Genomic DNA, 20,155 nt, shown 5'->3' on the forward strand with positions numbered 1-20,155 from the left:
TAGGGTCCAAATGCAGATAAAGACAGAGTCCTTTCTATCAGAGAATATGTATTAATGGAAATCTGCTTAACTGTCCCTGCTTCCCCCAGTGTTTAGAAACACTAATTTTGGAGTAGGTGATAAAGACTAACCTTGCTTAGGTGGACTCCCTAGCCTCTTAAGTAAGTGAGGAGACTTAAAATGACAAACATTACATAAAAATAATTTAATGTTCTGCTTTCAGCAATTCAAGCAATCCATGGCCTTATACTACGATTTTATTTTAATACCTTAATTCCAAAATTTTAATTTCTGTGCTTATCCATCAAATGAGAATATTTAATTCTAAACCTATTAGTGAAAATGCAGGCCATCAATACTGGCAAACTAAGAAATCATGAACAGTTTAGGGGAGCAGAATTTGCCACCCTAAAATAGGTCTCTTTGGCATATTAAATTATTTTAAGCTGGTTGTTTTCTAAGAAACACACATATGGTAAACACTCTGAAAACCAAGCATGAGCTATCCTTTTGTTAGAAACATTCACATTTATAAGGAAAATCTCCATTTGTAAGGGTGTCTCCCTCACTGTACCAGGCAGAGGAGGATCTCTAGAAACTCTTATCAGTGGAGAAGGTACTGACTTAAATCTGCATAACAACCTTACCCTTGTTTACTGTGCTTTTCCTGGTAACTTCCCAAGACACTCTACCCACCCTCAACATCCTCTTTTGCCTTTAGCTGAGAATGGTTAAGGTGAGAATTTTGCCCATTTTGGCCAGCTACTCAGTTTTTCTGTCTCTCTCCCATGTATACATGTAATTACACTTTTGTCTGATTTTCTTCTGTTAATCTGTCTCATGTCAATTTAATTCTTAGACCACTCAAAAGAACCTAGAAGGGTAGAGGAAAACTTCCTCCTCCCAACAAGAGTAATTCAACAAACTTTATCTATTTGAAGGCAATGCCTATATTTTTTAGCCTTATTTAAAGTAGTAATCAGATAAGGAAAATCATGTTATATTCTAGAGGGGAGGGTCTAATTAATTTTTTTTCAGGAAAGTTAATAATAATTAAAACCTAAAATTTTCCTAAGAGCAGGAAACACTAAAATTAGACAAGATAAAAGTTCGTGTAAATAAAACATGAAACCAATTTGTTTTAAAATTAGCAATATTTACCTTATGGCATTTTGTTCTATCTTTTCATCAATGTCATTGAAGATCTGCTTAAACTCCAAGTCTCCAGGAAATGAATTTAACAAACAATGTAGGTCAAAAGAATTATGGGAATATTCATCTCCCCAATCCATCCTGAGGAATAAGAATAAAAAATGTCAGTTTCCCCAAAATGAAAGGAAAAAACCCACCTCAAGTTGTGATATTAACTCCAAAATAATAATGCCCATTTAGAGGCAAAATACAGCAGTAGAAGAAGTAGGGTATTATTAATCTAGGTAGATTGTTTTATTATTTAAATTTCATGAGGTGTGACCTAATTTTCACATTTCTCTGTGGTTTGAAAGCTGAAAAAAAGTCAGAGTACCTAAGCATCCTGCTGCTTCTCACTGTAACCAAAGCTGCAAAGGAAATCGCGAAGCCTCAGGGACCTGTGTGAACAAGGGTGGTTGCTTCAAGAATTCAGCAACTTCCCTCCACTCTTATCAACATATTGACCTAGTCATTGGAAACTCAGAATTTTTTAGTCTCATCCCCTAGTCCTGTTTTATATGTGAAGAAGGTAAAATTTCCCTTGTGTTCTTCTACCACCCTTGTCAACCTAAGTACTGATATTGGACTAAAACTTAAATACAATACTCCTTCTAGAGATAAGCATTTTCCCACTACCAAAACTTCAATCATTCATTCCATATGTATTCACTGAATGCTTGATATATAACAGGCACTGCTGAAGAAGCTGGGGATATAGCTGCAACAAGTCAAAGTCCCTGCCCTCATGGTGTTTTTGATCTAGTGGGGAAGGTAGATTTTAAAAACACATAACCAGATATATTTTATAAAAGATTACATGATGAGAAGTGCTATGAGAACAAATAGAGCAGGGCAATGAGATAGACTAAAAATGATAGAGTTGGGGCAGAGTGTAAAATTTTTTTATTTAGAGGTACGTTATTTTTTGACATAAAATATTAATCTGATGACTGATGGTATAAATGAATGAGAAATTTAAACATTAAATTATAACACATATACATAGACTGAATATTAACAAGAAAAAGGCTTGGAAAAATATGGTTTTAGTTTGGATACACCCAAAATATTTGAAATATTATCTAAAAAGTTTTGCAGAAGCTACAACACTAATAGACACACTCATCCTTAATTATTTAATTATTAATAAATGTAGGTAATTTATTATCATATAATAAAACAGCTAAAGAGTTCTCATAGTTTCTATCTGGCACTTCAAAGAAGTTGTTTTGGAATACAGCTTTTATTCTTCCTAAGAGATATTACTTTAAGAGGAAAACATTCCACTAAAACATTTTAATATAGAAGTCCATGGTATCACCAGACTTGTCATTTGAAGCTCAATTAGTTCCAATATACCATTTTTAAATATCAAAATCCTCATACAGGGGCTTCCCTGGTGGCACAGTGGTTGAGAATCTGCCTGCCAATGCAGGGGACACAGGTTCGAGCCCTGATCTGGGAAGATCCCACGTGCCGTGGAGCAACTAGGTCCGTGAGCCACAACTACTGAGCCTGCGTGTCTGGAGCTTGTGCTCCACAACAAGAGAGGCTGTGACAGTGAGAGGCCCGCGCACCGCGATGAAGAGTGGCCCCCACTTGCCGCAACTAGAGAAAGCCCGCGCACAGAAACGAAGACCCAACACAGCCAAAAATAAATAAATAAATAAATCCTCATACATTTGGAGTCTCCTTTTAAAAATATTTTGCAATAAAAGGTTTAATTTTTCATTTGAAAACAAATATTTACCTATAATATACCATAATTAATATTAACTTGAAATCAGGCAAAAAAATTAAATTGCCAAAACTATAAGATAAGTGGTAGAAAATGCTATGTCCATCAGAAGTTATACTTCTTTAGGTCACCAAAACCTCAATATTTCCATATACCAATGAGTTTGATATCTTCCTATCTTTCCAGTAGCTCACCTACTTACAGCTATTATCATAACGGTCATTTCTGAACCCAAAGGCCAATATTACTAATAATGAATTCAGTTTATGTATTTACATATTTTTGAATCTTTTTGGGTAGTTCAACTTTTCAGGTGATGAGATATTCAAAAACTGTTGCAAGAAAATAAAATTTCACTTTTATAATGGAAAGATTTGAATGGCTGAGGGTTCTCGTACAGAACTCAAACTTAGTAAATATTTTGTTTATAGCCAGCTTCTCTGTAATAAAACAAATTATATTATCAATATTCTGTTCAGAGTTGCCCCAATTTATCGATATTGTAACGCCTCATTACTTCAGATTCCACATATTCAAACTAAAGAAAATATGTGTAGAAGTCAGCTTAAATATAATAGCAAACTAGTAATATGATTTGTCGTATATCTACTATGTGTAAGGTAATTTATATACATCACCTTCCTTAATCTTCATAATAACTCTACAAAACAGCTATTATCCTCATGTATAGGGGAGGGAACTTGGGCCCAAAGAAATGAACTAACATGTCCATGTTACATAGCTACCCAGTGTTAGGGGGTAGGGTATGAACCCAGACCTGTTTGGTTTTAAAACTTGAGGTTGCTGGACTCTTGATAAATGAATCAGTTACTGCATATAAAACATTTTAGAATGTAGAAATGATATTAAACAAAATGTTAAAATGGTTATCTTTGGACAGACTGGATAGACTATGGTTGATTTTTATTTTCTTCTTCATATTTAGCACTTTCCTATGTTTTGCAATAAGTACTTATTTTATATATAATTAGGAAAAGTAGTTAAAAAAGAAATTAGCTTTGCTCTCAGGACGTGTATGATCTCTTATTTTATTGGGTTGGCCAAAAAGTTCGTTCGGGTTTTTGGTAAGCTGCTATGGAAAAACCCGAACGAACTTTTTGGCCAACCCAATACACTTTCTATATGTCTTCATTTGAACTATCTTCCAACCTTAAAATTTCTCTCTTGCCAATTTGTATTTATAATTTCTTTCAAAGTCTGATTCAAACCTTACATAATAATTCCTAAATATCTCTCCACTGACCATTTCACCAAACTTTCTGTATTGTTTTGTGGTATTTGTGCTTACAAATGCTGTTAAAAGGAAATCTGTTGTTTTGTATCATTTCAATATTGAATGTGTGTGTTATGTCCTTCATTGAAATCAGCTCTGGGGTAAAACAATAATGGACAGAAACAGGTCAAACATTCAGATAGGGCTGGTGACCATGATTTTGAAGGATTCCCAATCTACATGGTTGCATGATTTTCTCTATTTAACCTCAGTAGAGAAGTTAATCAGTACATACAAAGACTGTCATTATAAAGCAATGCCATTTGATAACAATGATAGGGTACCAGAATGATGATGGTTCAGAGTTTTCATATGACTGGCATAGATCTGTGATGCTTCCATATGTATGATAAGATTTCAAGGTGGTGAAGGACAAGAGAAACAAGAGTCACCTTTACAGTGGTAGTAAAGTTTAAGATGCTGTGTGATAGGATAAGAGAAAACTTGATGGGCAAACTATAATAAGATGAGAAAATTAACCTGAGTGAATAGGGATGCACAGGACCAACATGAGAAATAAAGGAGGGAGAGTACAGACTGTAGTAAGTGATGCTAAAGTTTGGATTTAGAAGCTTTCCCATTAGGATGGCAGTGATCCCTGCAGGACTGTGGTGAGAAAGAAGCACGCACTGAATGAGTATAAGCACAGACACCAAACTTCCCATTTCCTTACATGTATTTTGTGGGTCCACAGTGTGTCTGACACTGTGCTGGGTATCATGAAGGAGCAGAGAGACTGAATGATTGAACAGTTTCTCCTCTCAAGGAACAGTAATAAGCACAGGACCATAAGAAAGGGAGCGAGTAGAAAGCTCACTGCTATATTCTAAGTGAAACATAATTATGACCTCAACAACAGAAAAGTAAATTATTGAGGGACCAATGTAATCTGGGAAATACTTCAGTGGTATTTCAAAAAGATAGAATTACCTTTAAAAAATCTAAGGGGAAAAAGGAAGAGGCTATGAAGCTATGGATCAAGATATAGCTTTATATTCTGTTTATGTCCCTATAAATCATCATCAGGGACACAATAATAATTTGACATAATGAATGAAGTCTCTTATCCTAATCCACGATCAATCAAAGATGGGAACTATAACTTTTTAAAGTACAATAACTTTGTTTTTGAAATTTCCATTCCCCAACACTGTTTTTAAATGTTCATTCTCCTGTAATGTTTCTGATCACTTTTTGTATAAGATTTAAAAAAGTGTTTAATATTTCAAACAAGTATTAGCAGCCAATCTAATATTAATTATTGCCTTTTAAAGACAAGTTATGTTTGAAGAATTATATCTAAGCCAAACATCTGTAGATCAAATTTCAGCCACATGCAAATTATAACAGTTGAGTTATAAATTCCTAAGAACAATGACTATAATAAAATATGAAAATATTATAAGCACTGCCAGAAAACATTACAGTAAAGCAATAAAACTAATCATACCTTACGTGATCAAAAGAAAGCACACAAAAGTAATTTTGGACTCTCACTTGTCCCTTAACATATTTTAAAATGATACCTTTCTATCCTAAGGTCTCTTCTTCTTTATTTAAACACATACAATGGTTAGAGTTCTTATCTTATCTTATCACTAGTCCTGAGTGCCATTCTTCTTAAGACCAACATGATTAAAAAGGATTGAAAGATAGAAAAACCAACCCTTGGGAGGAAATCCACACAGGAATTTAGTTAGTAAAGGAAACATTTGGATCGAGTGATTTCTCCAGTGAGGAGGGTCTAATGCCTTTCCTATCTATGGCTGCACTGTGGAATTAATGTGTCCACCAGCTCTAGCTCACCTGAAGTCCTACCATCCAATATCACTGTCTAGCCTAAAATAAACAGTTAATTAGCACAGTAAGTGGGGTATTCTGATTAATTAAAGATAATTATACATTCCACATATAACTGAACAAGTTTCAAAATGTTGCTCTATAATAAAATACATTTAACTCTAAACATCATTGAACCAAGAATCAAAAGATCTGAGTCCAGATCCTGGTCTGCCAATGCCTCTGTGACTTTGGGTGAGTCACTCAATCTGTCAAGAGGGATGGAGCTTATGTTCCTCATTTATAAAATGAGGTGAATGGATTTATTAGGCTCTGAGGTTTCCTCTAGCTATAAATTTGTTGTATTCTATAAAAATGGTAGGAGAAGAACATATTTATGAACCCCCCAAATTAACTTTTCCATGGACTATTTCGTTTGTCAATACCATCATTGTTCCTGTATCCTGGACTCTCAGAGCTATTTTTGTGTTTTTTGGGGGTTTTTTTTTGCGGTACGCGGGCCTCTCACTGTTGTGGCCTCTCCCGTTGCGAGCACAGGCTCCGGACGCGCAGGCTCAGCGGCCATGGCTCATGGGCCCAGCCACTCCGCGGCATGTGGGATCTTCCAGGACCGGGGCACGAACCCGTGTCCCCTGCATCCACAGGTGGACTCTCAACCACTGCGCCACCAGGGAAAGCCCTCAGAGCTATTTTTAATTCTTCCCTTTTCCCTTCTCCAGGACTGCCACATGAAAAGCTAAAGTAGAATATGTAGCTTAGCAAGAAATATTATGTGAAAAGAGGAAACGTGAGGCAGGAAAACATTCTCTTATGGTAATAGGTAGATGCCCTGAACTGATGCTCCATTCTCCAACCTGCATCTACCTAAAATATTCTAAAAAGCAATCAGCCCATGTTCCTGGGTTCCTTTGAATTGACACACTCTTTACTCAACAAAAGATGTCTGAAATGAACTGAGTTTGGGCATTATGCCTCCACAAGGAAAAAGATGACATTACAGCCATCATGTATCCTTGAGCTATTATTCTTGGTATCTTTTATATTATTTGTATTATTCTTTGTATTTCTTGTTTGGTTTGAATTGCTGATTTGATAAAAAAAAAAGCAAACTGAAATCTGGACCAGGTCGCCATTCTGAAATCTGGACCAGTCTTTTCTTCTGGCCTAGTTCATTTTAATTTTTCCATCCATATTTAGTCAACAAAGTAGTCTTCTTATATCATTCACAAAGTCCTGCCAACTTTATATAATTCAACATTTAACTTTTACTAAATCTTGACAATTTTATGTAGTTATAAAGTTGTACAAGAGAATTATTATTTTACCTCTCATATATGTTGGCTTGTTTACTGCCATATATATTTAACAGCTTTCCCTAGAACCATTATAAATTTCATTCATTATGAAGCCTATATAATTTCCAAAAAAGATTTTTTTAAGGCTAGATCTTCCCCTGTGATATCTCAGAGTTGCCAAAGATTTATTTTCATCAATTACTGAGAGTTGAAATTTTAATGTTCTAGCCTCCCCTAAGACTGAGAAACAACTCAAATGGATCTCCATTTGTTGACAGTTATTTCAAATACCTAATACATTAAAGTCTTATATTAGGAAATAATGAACTTGTTTTATTCAATTTATACTGCTATGCTTTCTACTAATTATTGTGGAAGTTCTGATTATTATAATTATATGAGCTATAATATTGATATACATCCAGTAAGTACTCATATTAACATACTACAACTATTAAAATCCCCTTTGATAAAATATAGAACACTTCACTGTAACTCCTCTATTAGTAATTTAGATATGTGTATGTATGAAGTAGAAACTGACAGGATCAGTTGGAATACACTATTGCAGCTTGACAAGCAAACAGAATTAATTGTCATATGCTTTACTCACCAAATTGACATTGCTTTCTTTATTTTTCAGTGTACCTTTCTTTCCAGAAAATATTTTCATTTTAATAACTCTTTATAATCTTCAATATGCAATCTTCATCATCTCTTGCTTTAATACAACAGTGAAACCAAGATAATTAAAAATGAATTTAATTTCAGCATTCTTTTATAACTTGGTGCTTGTATATTTCACATGATTTAAAAGTCATAAAACACAGATGTAAAGAACAAATGTATGGACACCAAGCGGGGAAAGCTGGGGGGTGGCGGATGGTGGTGGGATGAATTGGGAGATTGGGATTGACATATATACACTAATATGTATAAAATAGATAACTAATAAGAACCTGCTGTATAAATAAATAAATAAAATTCAAAAAAATCAGTTTAAGACTAAAAAAATAAATTTTTAAAAGTCAAAATTATTATATATTTTGAGATTAGAGCTAAATAATGTTGCAAATCATGGGGCTGTGATTTACTAATGAATTTTCAAGTACAGTAAAACCTTAGTAATTTGGAAAACAGTACATTTGCATTAGAAAGTTTAAGTTATGGAGCACTTTTTAAAAGGCAGTTGTATTATGTAGCAAGTGGGAATAATAAATAGCTTATGAGATGTCAATTATATTTTTAAGGAACTCTTTTAATAATTAGGCAAGAATGCTTTGAACTTAGTATGTACTTTGTATCGAAATGGGTGCTTCTAAAGGAGTTACAGTTCTTAAAGTATGTTCCAAGAGTTGAAGAATTTCTCCTAAAATGTTAATATTATTGATTAGCTAGTCAAATTAATGTGATACTATTCTCCTAAATTTTAGTAATATTATTTATTAACATCAATTTGATGAATAAATCTATCCATTGAAATACCCTTTTATGACTTTCAGGGCTTTGCTCCATCAGTTATCATCAACTAGTCCTACAACATCAGTATCCCTTTCAGTTGACTATAAACATGTTCAAGTTTCTTGCTTTTTAGAAACCAACAAAACCCTCCCTAGGATCCCCTTCTTTTCATAGCCCGGCATCTCAAAATAGCAGTCCATATTTCTTAATCTCATGTTCTCATCTTTCACTTCTCAACCCAGAACAATCTGGTTTCAGCCTCCATCTTTTTACTGAAACTGACAAAATACTTTTCACTTCCCATCATACTCAATCTCTGCACTATTTGGTACTGACAGCTACTCATTCCTTGAAGTTGTCTTCTCTCTTGTCAATTTTCCTAAGTATTATACTTTCCTGGTTCTCTTCTAGTTTCTCACATCATTTATTCAGAGGCTCCTGGTAGGAGGCCCCACTCTGGGTAGCTGGCCAGCTCACATTTCTTTTTCTATCTGATATACAGTATCAGATGTACAATGGTGGTGCACTTTCTATGCTAAAGGACCCAGCTTTCCTGGTCATAACTAATTGATTCAGGGTTAGAAATCTGAGCCAAGCTGAACCATCAGATGCATACTAAATAAATTTTGAAATCTGAATGAAGGCAGGGACAGGGAATCACTGGTAGTAAACCAATCACGATACTTCCAGCCTCCCAAGAAAAGATGCATGGATTTTTTTGGCTGAGACCCCTGTAATTGCCCAGTTCCTGTCCTCCTCTGACTGACTGATTGCTCATACAGCTTCCTTTTAGTTCTGTGAGATACATATAATAAATCCTTTCCCTGCTCAACCGCCCAACAGCCACTTTGTTTGCTCGTTGTTTAAATTGACCAGAGTAGTTTTTATTAAACTAATAAACATCTTGATTGGCTCCTCTCTCATCTCTGCCATTGAACACTGATATTCACCAGAGTTCTTTCTAAACCTGCTTCTCATTTTAAATACTTTCCTTGAGCATTTTTCATTCAAAGCAACTGCTTCCTTTTATGTAATTTTACTGTAGTCGATTTATTTTACTTAAAAATTTTTGTTTTGTTTTTATTCATTTGATTTTCTCCTCAGACCTCAAAAATCTTTTCATATTAGTTTCATTTTTCAGTCTTCCCAAATCTCCTTATTTCCCTTGCCTGAGTTGGGAAGCGGACTATGGAAATTTCTCTTTTGCTTCTCTTCCTACACATCTTATGCTAGAGTTACTGGTCCTCTTCCTATTCTGCATGCTTTTCACAACCTCTTTCATCTATTATGTTAATGCTGAAAATTCAAGGTCTATGTGTCTAATTCTCTAAAACCCTACACATACATCCAAGCACTTACTAGACAATGCCACTTTGCTGATCCAAAGGTCCCTTCAACTCAACATGTTCAACATTTAATTCAAAATCTTTTTCTTGGACTTTTCTGGTGGTGCAGTGGTTAAGAATCCGCCTGCCAATGCAGGGCACACGGGTTCAAGCCCTGGTCCGCGAAGATCCCACATGCCGCGGAGCAACTAAGCCCTTGCGCCACAACTACTGAGCCTGTGCTCTAGAGCCCGTGAGCCACAGCTATTGAAGCCCGCGCGCCTAGAGCCCATGCTCCGCAACGAGAAGCCACCGCAATCAGAAGCCGGTGCAACGCAACAAAGAGTAGCCGCCGCTCGCCGCAACTGGAGAAAGCCCGCTTACAGCAACGAAGAGCCAACGCCGCCCAAAATAAAAATAAATTAAATAAATAAATAATCTTAAGAAAAAAAAATCTTTTTCTTAAAATAACTTTTCTTCCTATGTCATAGGGTCACCACCTACCTAATCTCCCTCTCCCATGCCTAGTATTTTAAATCAGGAGTCAGCAAACTACGGTGCAGTCTGTTTTTTCTATGGCCTACAAGCTAAGGATAGTTTTTACATGTCTAACATGTTGTAAAAATTAAAAAACAAACAAAAAAGAATATACTACAGTGGCCATATGCTGTCCACAAATCCTAAAGTATTTACTATCTGGCCTTTAATAGAAAAAGTTTGCTGACCCTTGTTTTAAATGGTCATCAAATTCTTTGACCCTTTCTCTTCCTAATATCTTAAATGGTCACCACTGCTCTCAAATTTGACTTCTCCTTCTTTCTGCACCAGCGCCCCAAATCTGGAACACTATCTGTCTCCAAGATACATAAATACATATTTGTGGTATAATAAATACATATTTGGTTTTTGCCACTCCTACCCCCTTCCTTACCTCATCCTATGTGTCTCTTCCATTTGGCTGTTCCTGAGTTGTATCCTTTTTAATAAAACTGTAATCAGAAGTATGGCACTTTCCTGAGTTCTGTGAGTCATTCAAATGAATTACTGAACCTGTGGGAGCTGCTGAATTTGTAGTCAGCCAGGCAGAAGCGGGTATCCCTGGAGACTTCACTTGCTCACGTCTGAAGTGGGGGCAGTCTTGCAGGACTAAGCCTTTCACTTGCAATGACTGTGCTAACTCCAGGTAGTTAGTGTTAGAACCGTTGAACCGAATTGTTGGAAACCTGGGTGATATCCACCTTGCACACTGGCATTAGACTTCTCATGTTACAAACCAATTCAGATCATTTCACTACCCTGCCTAAATACCACTGAAGGTTTTCCACAATGCATAGGATAACTCCAGGTTCTTCACCTAGTTTTATATATATGTATTCATCATATTTATTTATATTTTTCTACTATAACTGTCCTTGGTTGACATCTTGAAATAGCCTTTTGCTATAACTCCTTCTACTAAGAATGCTTTCAGTAGAAGATCATGTTTATGGAAGGCATTTACTTCATTAAAGTAGATAATACTATTTATAGAAAACATATAACTATAATATACTATAATAACTGTGAAAAGGTAAGAAAATATATTTATGGTGAAAAATTAGATTTTACATTTATTTATGCTATCAAATAACATTTAAATGTGATACCTTAAAACTCTTTCTAGTTTCCATCTACCAAAAAAGGAAATCAGATAAAAGCGATCTTTAAGGACCCTTCTAGTTTAAAAATTCTATTATTTTAATCATGTGATCTATTTCTTTAATATTTAATTTTCTGTTATCCTGCCTTTGCAGTATACTTTTTAATTCTATAGTTCAATAGAGGGATAATTTGTTGTTGGTTATAAATAAATTCATATGAAATGACCTGAAAACCTATTTAAAAAGCAATCAATGAAAGTAAATATTGGATTTCTTCATGTTAAATCTGAAAATCCATCACTATTCTTGCTTTTTACTTTATTTGCTGCTTAACATATCTCAACAGTGAATCTATCATATCAACATAGTCATCATGATCCAAGCTGCAAATAATAGAGAGTGTCAGTGTCAATTTTGCTTTCTCACACTTGCTTCCCTTCACTTCATCTGATTTTAATAATCCCTGTCAAACCACAAACAGTCCAAATTACCTTCATGACACAGAAGCTTTCAAGGAGCAGACAGAATCTCAACTTTCATTTAGCAACTACAAAAGAAAGCTGTCCAGCTGGACAAATATTATTTCCACACTTGACAATCTCTACAGTTGAGCATGCATTTTAATTTTAACTAAACCTGCCACGAGTTTGATATGAGCTTCTTGTTTTGTGTAGATTGACTCATAGGATTATCAGACCAATGACTGTAATTGTGATGAAAGAACCCAGTATTTTTCTACTAAAAGATGAATCATATACCAAAGCTGAGGGACGAAAATTAACATATAAGAAGCAATGTGGAGTCATGTACAATAGAAAGAAAACTACTTAAACTAGGTGCTTTAATTACTAAATAAAGGCTAAAGATACAGAACACATTCTTTGAAAGAACTAATAAGTAAAAATAGAATGTAAAAACATTAAAATTTTATGCATAGATACCATTGAGAAACAATCCTAAGAATGAAAAATAAAGAGATTTTTTAAATTGTTTTGGATTGACTCAACTTCAAAGTCAAATTTCTAGAATAGTTCTATGTGTGAAATTATAATAAAACTGACATTCTTGACAAGATGTTAGAAAGTCCACTCTATAATAATCAACATGCCCTTGTACACACAATGTGAAACTTTGAAAAAAGTCAAAGTAAAAATGAATAATGATAATAAGTTTGTAGAGGAGTAGTAGAATAAATGTTACCTGCAAAACTATACATAAACTATTATATCTTTGAAGCTTAATTTATTAAACTTAAATCTAAAAGTTTCAAATGGTAAGATATTTCTGGGAACATTTCCTAAGCTAGGCCTGAATTCCTCCTATAGTTATAGAACCTCAAAATTGCCAAATGTCAGTCTTCCGTCCAAACTGCTACACTTCACACTGGTCACAGGCACTTCCTTCTCCAAAGGAAGTGCTATTAGGGCACTGTTCCTCCCTAAATCTGTCCTGGACACCACAGCTCAGTTTCCTTTACCAGTCCCTTTTTCTGTCTCTTTCCTGTGGTCCTCTGAGTGAACAATTTCATCAGTATCCATGTCTTCTGCTACAACTTGTGTTTGGAGCTCCTGTTCTAACTGTCCAACTCCACACTGGATAACTCCCGTGGATATCCCACAGGCACCTAAACTCAACATGCCCCAAACAATTTTATTATCTTCCCTCTAAAAGGTCTTCATATTCTTTAGGTCCCTCTGATAGTTAACAGCACCACTATCAACATAGGCACTCATGTCAGAAATGTGGGAGTCATCCGCCATGTTCTAACGTTCTCTCACCAGTCCCATAGCCAGATGGTTAGTTTGCCTTCATATTTGTCATATCCAACCCTGTTCTCATATTGCTTCTGTGTAAATCCAAAATCCAAACTGCTGGATTAGTACAGCAGTTTGCTAAAGTGTTTCCCTATTTTTAGCATTATCTCCTAATTCATTCTCTATCCTACCACCAGAATAATCTTTGTAAAGGTGAGAGAGGAATCAGTGTTTATAGCAAGATTTTAACTCTAAATGACTGGTAGAAAAGACATACTCTTAAGCGAAAGAGAAAAACCACAGGAAAGAGTTACATTTTTAATTTGTAGGGGGAAAGGGAGTGTTCATTTTGGAAATAATGAATTTGAAGTATAAGGATTACAATAAAGCAATCATTTGGAAAAGGGGAAATGGGATTTGGGAAGGAAGGGATGAAGCATATATACATCAAAGGATTATAGAATTTATTCATTCAAACTAGGACCTTTTTTCTTGGAGTAAAAAGGGTACTGAAAATAATTTAAATTATGTAATTTTTTGAGATGGATACTTACAAATCAAGTTAGTAGCTTTATAATATTTGTGGACCTATGTAATACTTATATTCAAAATAACATTCTTTCAAAAAATTCTTATATCTATGCCCATTGAAGTAAAAAGATCTTTATATTATTTTAACATTAAAAATATAAAAACAGATGATTCTTGGTACATTTCATACACTTTAATCAATTTCTTAGTTGTGTCTGCCTCTCACAGTTATTTTTCTGAAGAATGTATTTTTAAAAATATGATTGTATTATTTTTATAATTTTCCAAGATACAATTTATGGTTAGTAAATTTTAAGTTGTTGACACCTTCAAGTGACTCTTCTGTATACCCTTTCTCAGGTGCAAATCTACCTGGTAAATTTATTAAGTTCAGAGAAAATTCACTAGTGGAAAATATCACCAATTTTAATTTTTAATAATGAAATACATAAATACTCTACCCAAAATATTTTTACAGTTTCTATTTTTTTGCCTGTATGCAAAGTGCCTTTTTGGACTAATAACATAAGACAAATTTATCAAATAAATATATATGCTTATTTTCAATGTTTTGCTAAATTTATTTATTTATTTATTTTAAAAACATCTTTATTGGAGTATAATTGCTTTACAATGGTGTGTTAGTTTCTGCTGTGTAACAAAGTGAATCAGCTATATGCATACATATATTCCCATATCCCCTTCCTCTTGAGTCTCCTTTCCACCCTCCTTAACCCACCCCTCTAGGTGGTCACAAAGCACCGAGCTGATCTCCCTGTGCTATGAGGCTGCTTCCCACTAGCTATTTATTTTACATTTGGTAGTGTATATGTCAATGTTACTCTCTCACTTCATCCCAGCTTACCCTTCCCCCTCCCCGTGTCCTCAAGTCCATTCCCTGCATCTGTGTTTTTACTCCTGTCCTGCCCTTAGGTTCATCAGAACCTTTTTTTTTTTAGATTCCATATATATGTGTTAGCATAAAGTATTTGTTTTTCTCTTTCTGACTTACTTCACTCTGTATGACAGACTCTAGGTCCATCCACCTCACTACAAATAACTCAATTTCGTTTCTTTCTATAGCTGGGTAATATTCCATTGTATATATGTGCCACATCTTTATCCATTCATCTGTCGATGGACACTTAGGCTGCTTCTATGTCCTGGCTATTGTAAATAGAGCTGCGATGAATACTGTGGTACATGACTCTTTTTGAATTATGGTTTTCTCAGGGTATATGCCCAGTAGTAGGATTGCTGGGTCATATGGTAGTTCTATTTTTATGTTTTGCTAATTTAGATACTGCAAACTTGTAGGCTTTTCCAGGTTAACTTCATTCTGAACCATAATATAAATTTATTCAATTAAAAATATGAACTCCATCAAAATATTTTCCCCATAAGTGTAGGTATTTCAAAACACAATTATGGAATTTCACAATTAAATTTTATAAATCATTCGAGTTCTTATAAATTAATTTGTTCAGTTTCCCATTTGATTTCACGGAGAAACATTTCAAGGTCCTCCTATTTGCAAGCTTTGTGTTCAATAATTGCAATTCCCTAAAAGCGTCACATAAACTGAATTTTTTGCCTTCTACTTGTTAAATGCTTTGACTAAAAATTTCCAGTAGATTTTGCAGAAACTGCACCAAAATTTAGAGAACATTTTTACGAAAGTATTTAATACCATGGTAGGATATTTTCATTGATTTACAAACTTACTCTTCAAAGTCTCAAAAATTTCTAAAATCCTACATCTGTGTCTTTATTCCTGTCCTGCCCTTAGGTTCATCAGAACCATTTTTTTTTTTTTAGATTCCATATATATGTGTTAGAGAGAAAGTGTATACTGCCATGCTTAAGTTATTTTTATTTTATCAGATCAATCTAACCATAAACATTTCCGGGCTGGGGACTTCCCTAGTGGTCCAGTGGCTAAGACTCCACACTCCCAATGCAGAGGGCCCAGGTTTGATCCCTAGTCAGGGAACAGGTTCCCACAGGTCACAACTAAAGATCCTGCATGCCACAAGGAAGATCAAAGATCCCACATGCCACAACTAAGATGGGGCACAGCCAAGTAAATAAAATAAATAAATAAATATATTTTTTAAATTTCCAGGCTGGTTATTTCATGTATGTATAAACATATTTGTACTCTTTTAGAACTGTATCTTCTATTTAGATTGGTAGATTTTATAGATTTCTTAGAGGCAATTACGAATTGCACAAATATGCGCATCACAACATATTCTAAGTATAGTTCTCTCTATAGGATCTAAATTTATTCAAAAAAATGTATGATGTTATGTTCTACCTCAACTTTTTTTTTTTTTTTGTCTGCACAGGATCTTAGTTCCCCGACCAGGGATGGAAGCAGTGGAAGCACAGAGTCTTAACCACTGGACCATCAGGGAAGTCCCAACATATTTTTAATATCTCCAAGACCAAACAATTTTATCATGTATGTTGCAGTCTGTAATTCAATTAACAATAAATAGTATTCACAATAATGTCAAGTGTTTCACCTTTTACAGAACGAACTTCTAAATGCTTTACTTTGATGCCATGTATTAGACAAGAAACTTGAACCATTACTGGAATTGATTTTTTTTACTAGAAATATCCAAAGATACTGAGGTAAAAGTGGCATCATTTAAGTGTTAGTAAAGTTCTTTTAATAGAGCCAATACATTAACAGCTATTGTTTCACCTTTCATACATGCACAAGAAAACCTGAAGCTGCAGATGAGAGAAATTAATTTAGTACGGTCACTTGGTCTAAATGAAAAGTCATGTTTCATAAAGTGGTACACAAATGTACCTTCTGCAGCTAAGTATTAAAATGTTGTATTTTCGGGCATGGTCTTAAGACTATGCAATAGATGTTGATGTTTCTATGTTTCTTTTTTTTCTTTAGTATTTTTATTTATTTATTCGTTTATTTGGCTGCACCAGGTCTTAGTTTTGGCACGCGGGATCTTCCTTGCAGCGTGCGGGGTCTTTAGCCACAGCATGTGGGATCTAGTTCCCTGACCAGGGATTGAACCCGGGCCCCCTGCATTGGGAACACAGAATCTTAACCGCTGGACCACCAGGGAAGTCCCTCTATGTCTTCTTGTTTTCATGTCTTCTGTGATACCATTATAGCCCCCATAGTGTGAGTTACACATTAATTCTTTTCGGCAAGTGTAATGAAATTTACTACTAACTATTAAATGTACACTGTTATTTTCTTTTGTTTTTTCTAAGTCACTGTCACCAAAATGGTTATTACAAAATAAAAAATGTGTTACCCAACAGTAAAATAAATAGCTGTAGATTTATATCATATGATATGTAATAAAATCCTTGCAGCAATAGAGAGCTCAGATTGTATTCATTCTGGCAAAACTGAATTAAGGATGGGAAATGTGCAAATCCACAGGCCAAAGTAACCACAGGGCTCAGTACAACTGGCTGCGCATCAAGTGGCCAGCAGAGCCGGCAGCATAGAATAGTTCTGCCACCACCATCCCCTAAGAGCTGAAGAAGCTAGCTGTATCTAACTGCTCGTGCCAGAGTGCATTTACTTTATCAGCAAGCACCCTTCCTGCTCTCCTTGAAAAAGATGTGTTAGCTTATATTACTTCTGGAAAGGAACTGGAAAAGATAAATGGGATTTGGCCAATTTAACCATATGTTAAAGTGAGAATTCTGTTCACTATACTGGTGTCTCACATATGAGAACATGCCAGGATGTAGACAAACAAGGTGTAGGTCTACCTAAACCTCTCCTAGTTTATTTATATGTAACTATTAAATAATAGTTCATTCAAAAGTGAAAAATGTGAGGCAAACACTAAACCAATGAAATACTGAGATAAAAGGCCTAAAATGGGACTATCCTAGGCAAATTGGATATATAATGTGACGTCAGCACATGGGGTATTTTAAATATCAATATAACATATATAAAATGAAAGCACACGTATAAAAAATGACAATCTAGCTCTGTATGGCATGAAATAGAAAGATTTCCAGAATGCTATAGTATTTTATTTTAAAAAGTAAGTTGTAGAATTATATATGCATCATGATACAGTATAATACGTCTGAAAAAAAGCCAATCATCCCCCAAATCAGGAAGGGTACTCAACAAACTATCAATAGTGCTAAGCTGTGGGTGGTAGAACTAAAAAGGAACAGGGAAAAGGAAAGATTTACTCTTTATAATCTATTTTTGTTTGAACTTATTATAATGAGCATTACTTTTGACACAGGAGAGACAAAAACAAAAAAAAAAATATTACAAGGCATTAGCTAATTTAGTATCAACTGAGTGGTACAAGTAACAAATGATCTAGAAGTCCTGCAGAAGGACATTCTCTTTGGGCAGAGGAAAATAGAGAAGTCAAGCCATCAAGAAAAAGGAAGATAAAGGTGGGAGCCCAGTGATCTTGCAAAATCCATAGCCTCACAGGCCCCACAGTTGATGACACAGTCTCTCACGGTGTATAGATTGACGTGCTCTCCAATTCTGAGAATGATCCAACAACTAGTGAAGGGAGGACATGAGGAGCTTCAGCCAGACCGTAAGTAGAGAAGTAAATAATGAGTTGGTCTCCTGTTCATTTCCCTCTTCTTCTACAGTGTGGGCTCTTACTAACTTCTTATTGCCAATGTGTAATGAGGTCCTCATCTTGAGGTTTCTTTGTATGTAGTGGGACCCTACTCCTAAACCTCAGCCACAGCTGCCTGCTCCACAATGATGAACCACAACCAACAAGGGGTCCTGGTAATTAAAATGGTGAGAACATCCCTGTAGCATATATAGGACTGCTTTGGGGAACTAGAACAGAAAATTCACAAATGAAAATAGTGAAAGGTAAAATAGGAATGCTATGGCCAGATGGGTATGCTAAGGCCTTTTTTCCTCCAGAAGGAAAATATTTGTACTTTTATCCTATACAAAACAGGGAGTCATAAAAAGTTTTTCACTAAGGCAGTACATGACTACCACTTTATAAATATTTATCAAACAGGGTGTTAAGATGATTTTGGTGTGGGGTGAGAGAACAGTTGTAGGATGATCAGTTAGGAGGATAGTGAATTAATCCAGATGAAGGTGATGATGAATAGGAAGAGGACGGGAACACGAGAAAAGGAAAGATAGCTTTTGAAATGACTTTCCAAGGTATGACTAGATAGTTTGGGGTCGCTGAGTGAGGCAGGCAATTATAGCTGAGAGAACACCAGCCAGGTGTTACATATCCTAGGCATCAAAAGCTTGGACTTGAGACCCAAGTCATCAGAGAAACCAAACAAGACGATGTGAAAATTATAGTCATGATAAGAGGCAGAAAACTTGTGGATATGTCATTAGAAAGTAGCAAAGGGTAAAATCCAGGGTGTGCCTCTTCCTTGGCAATAACAGTGAGTAATGATGACAGGAATAGCTAAGAAAAAGAGGTAGGCATTGTACAGAGCAGGGCATCTTGCTGTCAAAGGCTCTTACAATCTTGAAGAAGGCAGCTATAGATACCATGCAGTGCATGTTCATGGCAGCCTTCAAGAAGCTAGCTGAGGAGCGGTGACTACTATGGGTGCCCATAAGGTTTCCTGCTGGGTAGGGCCACAGGATAGGCCAGGGTAGTAAGATGAGGCTATAGGGAAGTTTATGTAGTAAGGGCTAAATTATTACAAAGGAATTCTGAAATTTTAATCTGGATGACAGAAAAGTAGTTTATGGATAGATTTTTAAAACTTAGGAGGAAAATGTTAGCAAGAAGGCACAACAAATTCAGTTTTAGACATGACAATTTTTTTTTTTTTTTTTTTGCGGTACGCAGTCCTCTCACTGCTGTGGCCTCTCCCATTGAGGAGCACAGGCTCCAGATGCGCAGGCTCAGCGGCCATGGCTCATGGGCCCAGTCGCTCCGCGGCATGTGGCATCCTCCCGGACCGGGGCACGAACCCGTGTCCCCTGCATCGGCAGGCGGACGCTCAACCACTGCGCCACCAGGGAAGCCCCTAGAGATGACAATTTTGAATGGATTATATAAGTGGTAATGTCCAGAATAGAGATGGGTTAGATATATGAGGGGAATGCATAAGAAAACATAGTGTTCGTAATGTCACACG

The 20,155-nt window shown here is 35.5% G+C and overlaps 1 protein-coding gene across 1 annotated transcript in view; it reads right to left on the bottom strand.

Annotated features, from left to right (window-relative positions):
• The window catches only part of KIAA0825 (KIAA0825 ortholog), a 394,719-nt gene that overhangs the window by 333,134 nt on the left and 41,430 nt on the right, over window positions 1-20,155 (bottom strand). The window contains exon 3 of the mRNA XM_024746984.1: window positions 1,162-1,293. Coding sequence (XP_024602752.1) covers window positions 1,162-1,292 — 131 coding nt within the window. The 5' untranslated portion in view covers window position 1,293. The remainder of the gene's footprint in view (window positions 1-1,161; window positions 1,294-20,155) is intronic.

This window comes from Neophocaena asiaeorientalis, unplaced genomic scaffold (assembly GCF_003031525.2).
Source record: "Neophocaena asiaeorientalis asiaeorientalis breed wild unplaced genomic scaffold, Neophocaena_asiaeorientalis_V1.1 scaffold550, whole genome shotgun sequence".
NCBI classification, from domain to species: Eukaryota; Metazoa; Chordata; class Mammalia; order Artiodactyla; family Phocoenidae; genus Neophocaena; species Neophocaena asiaeorientalis.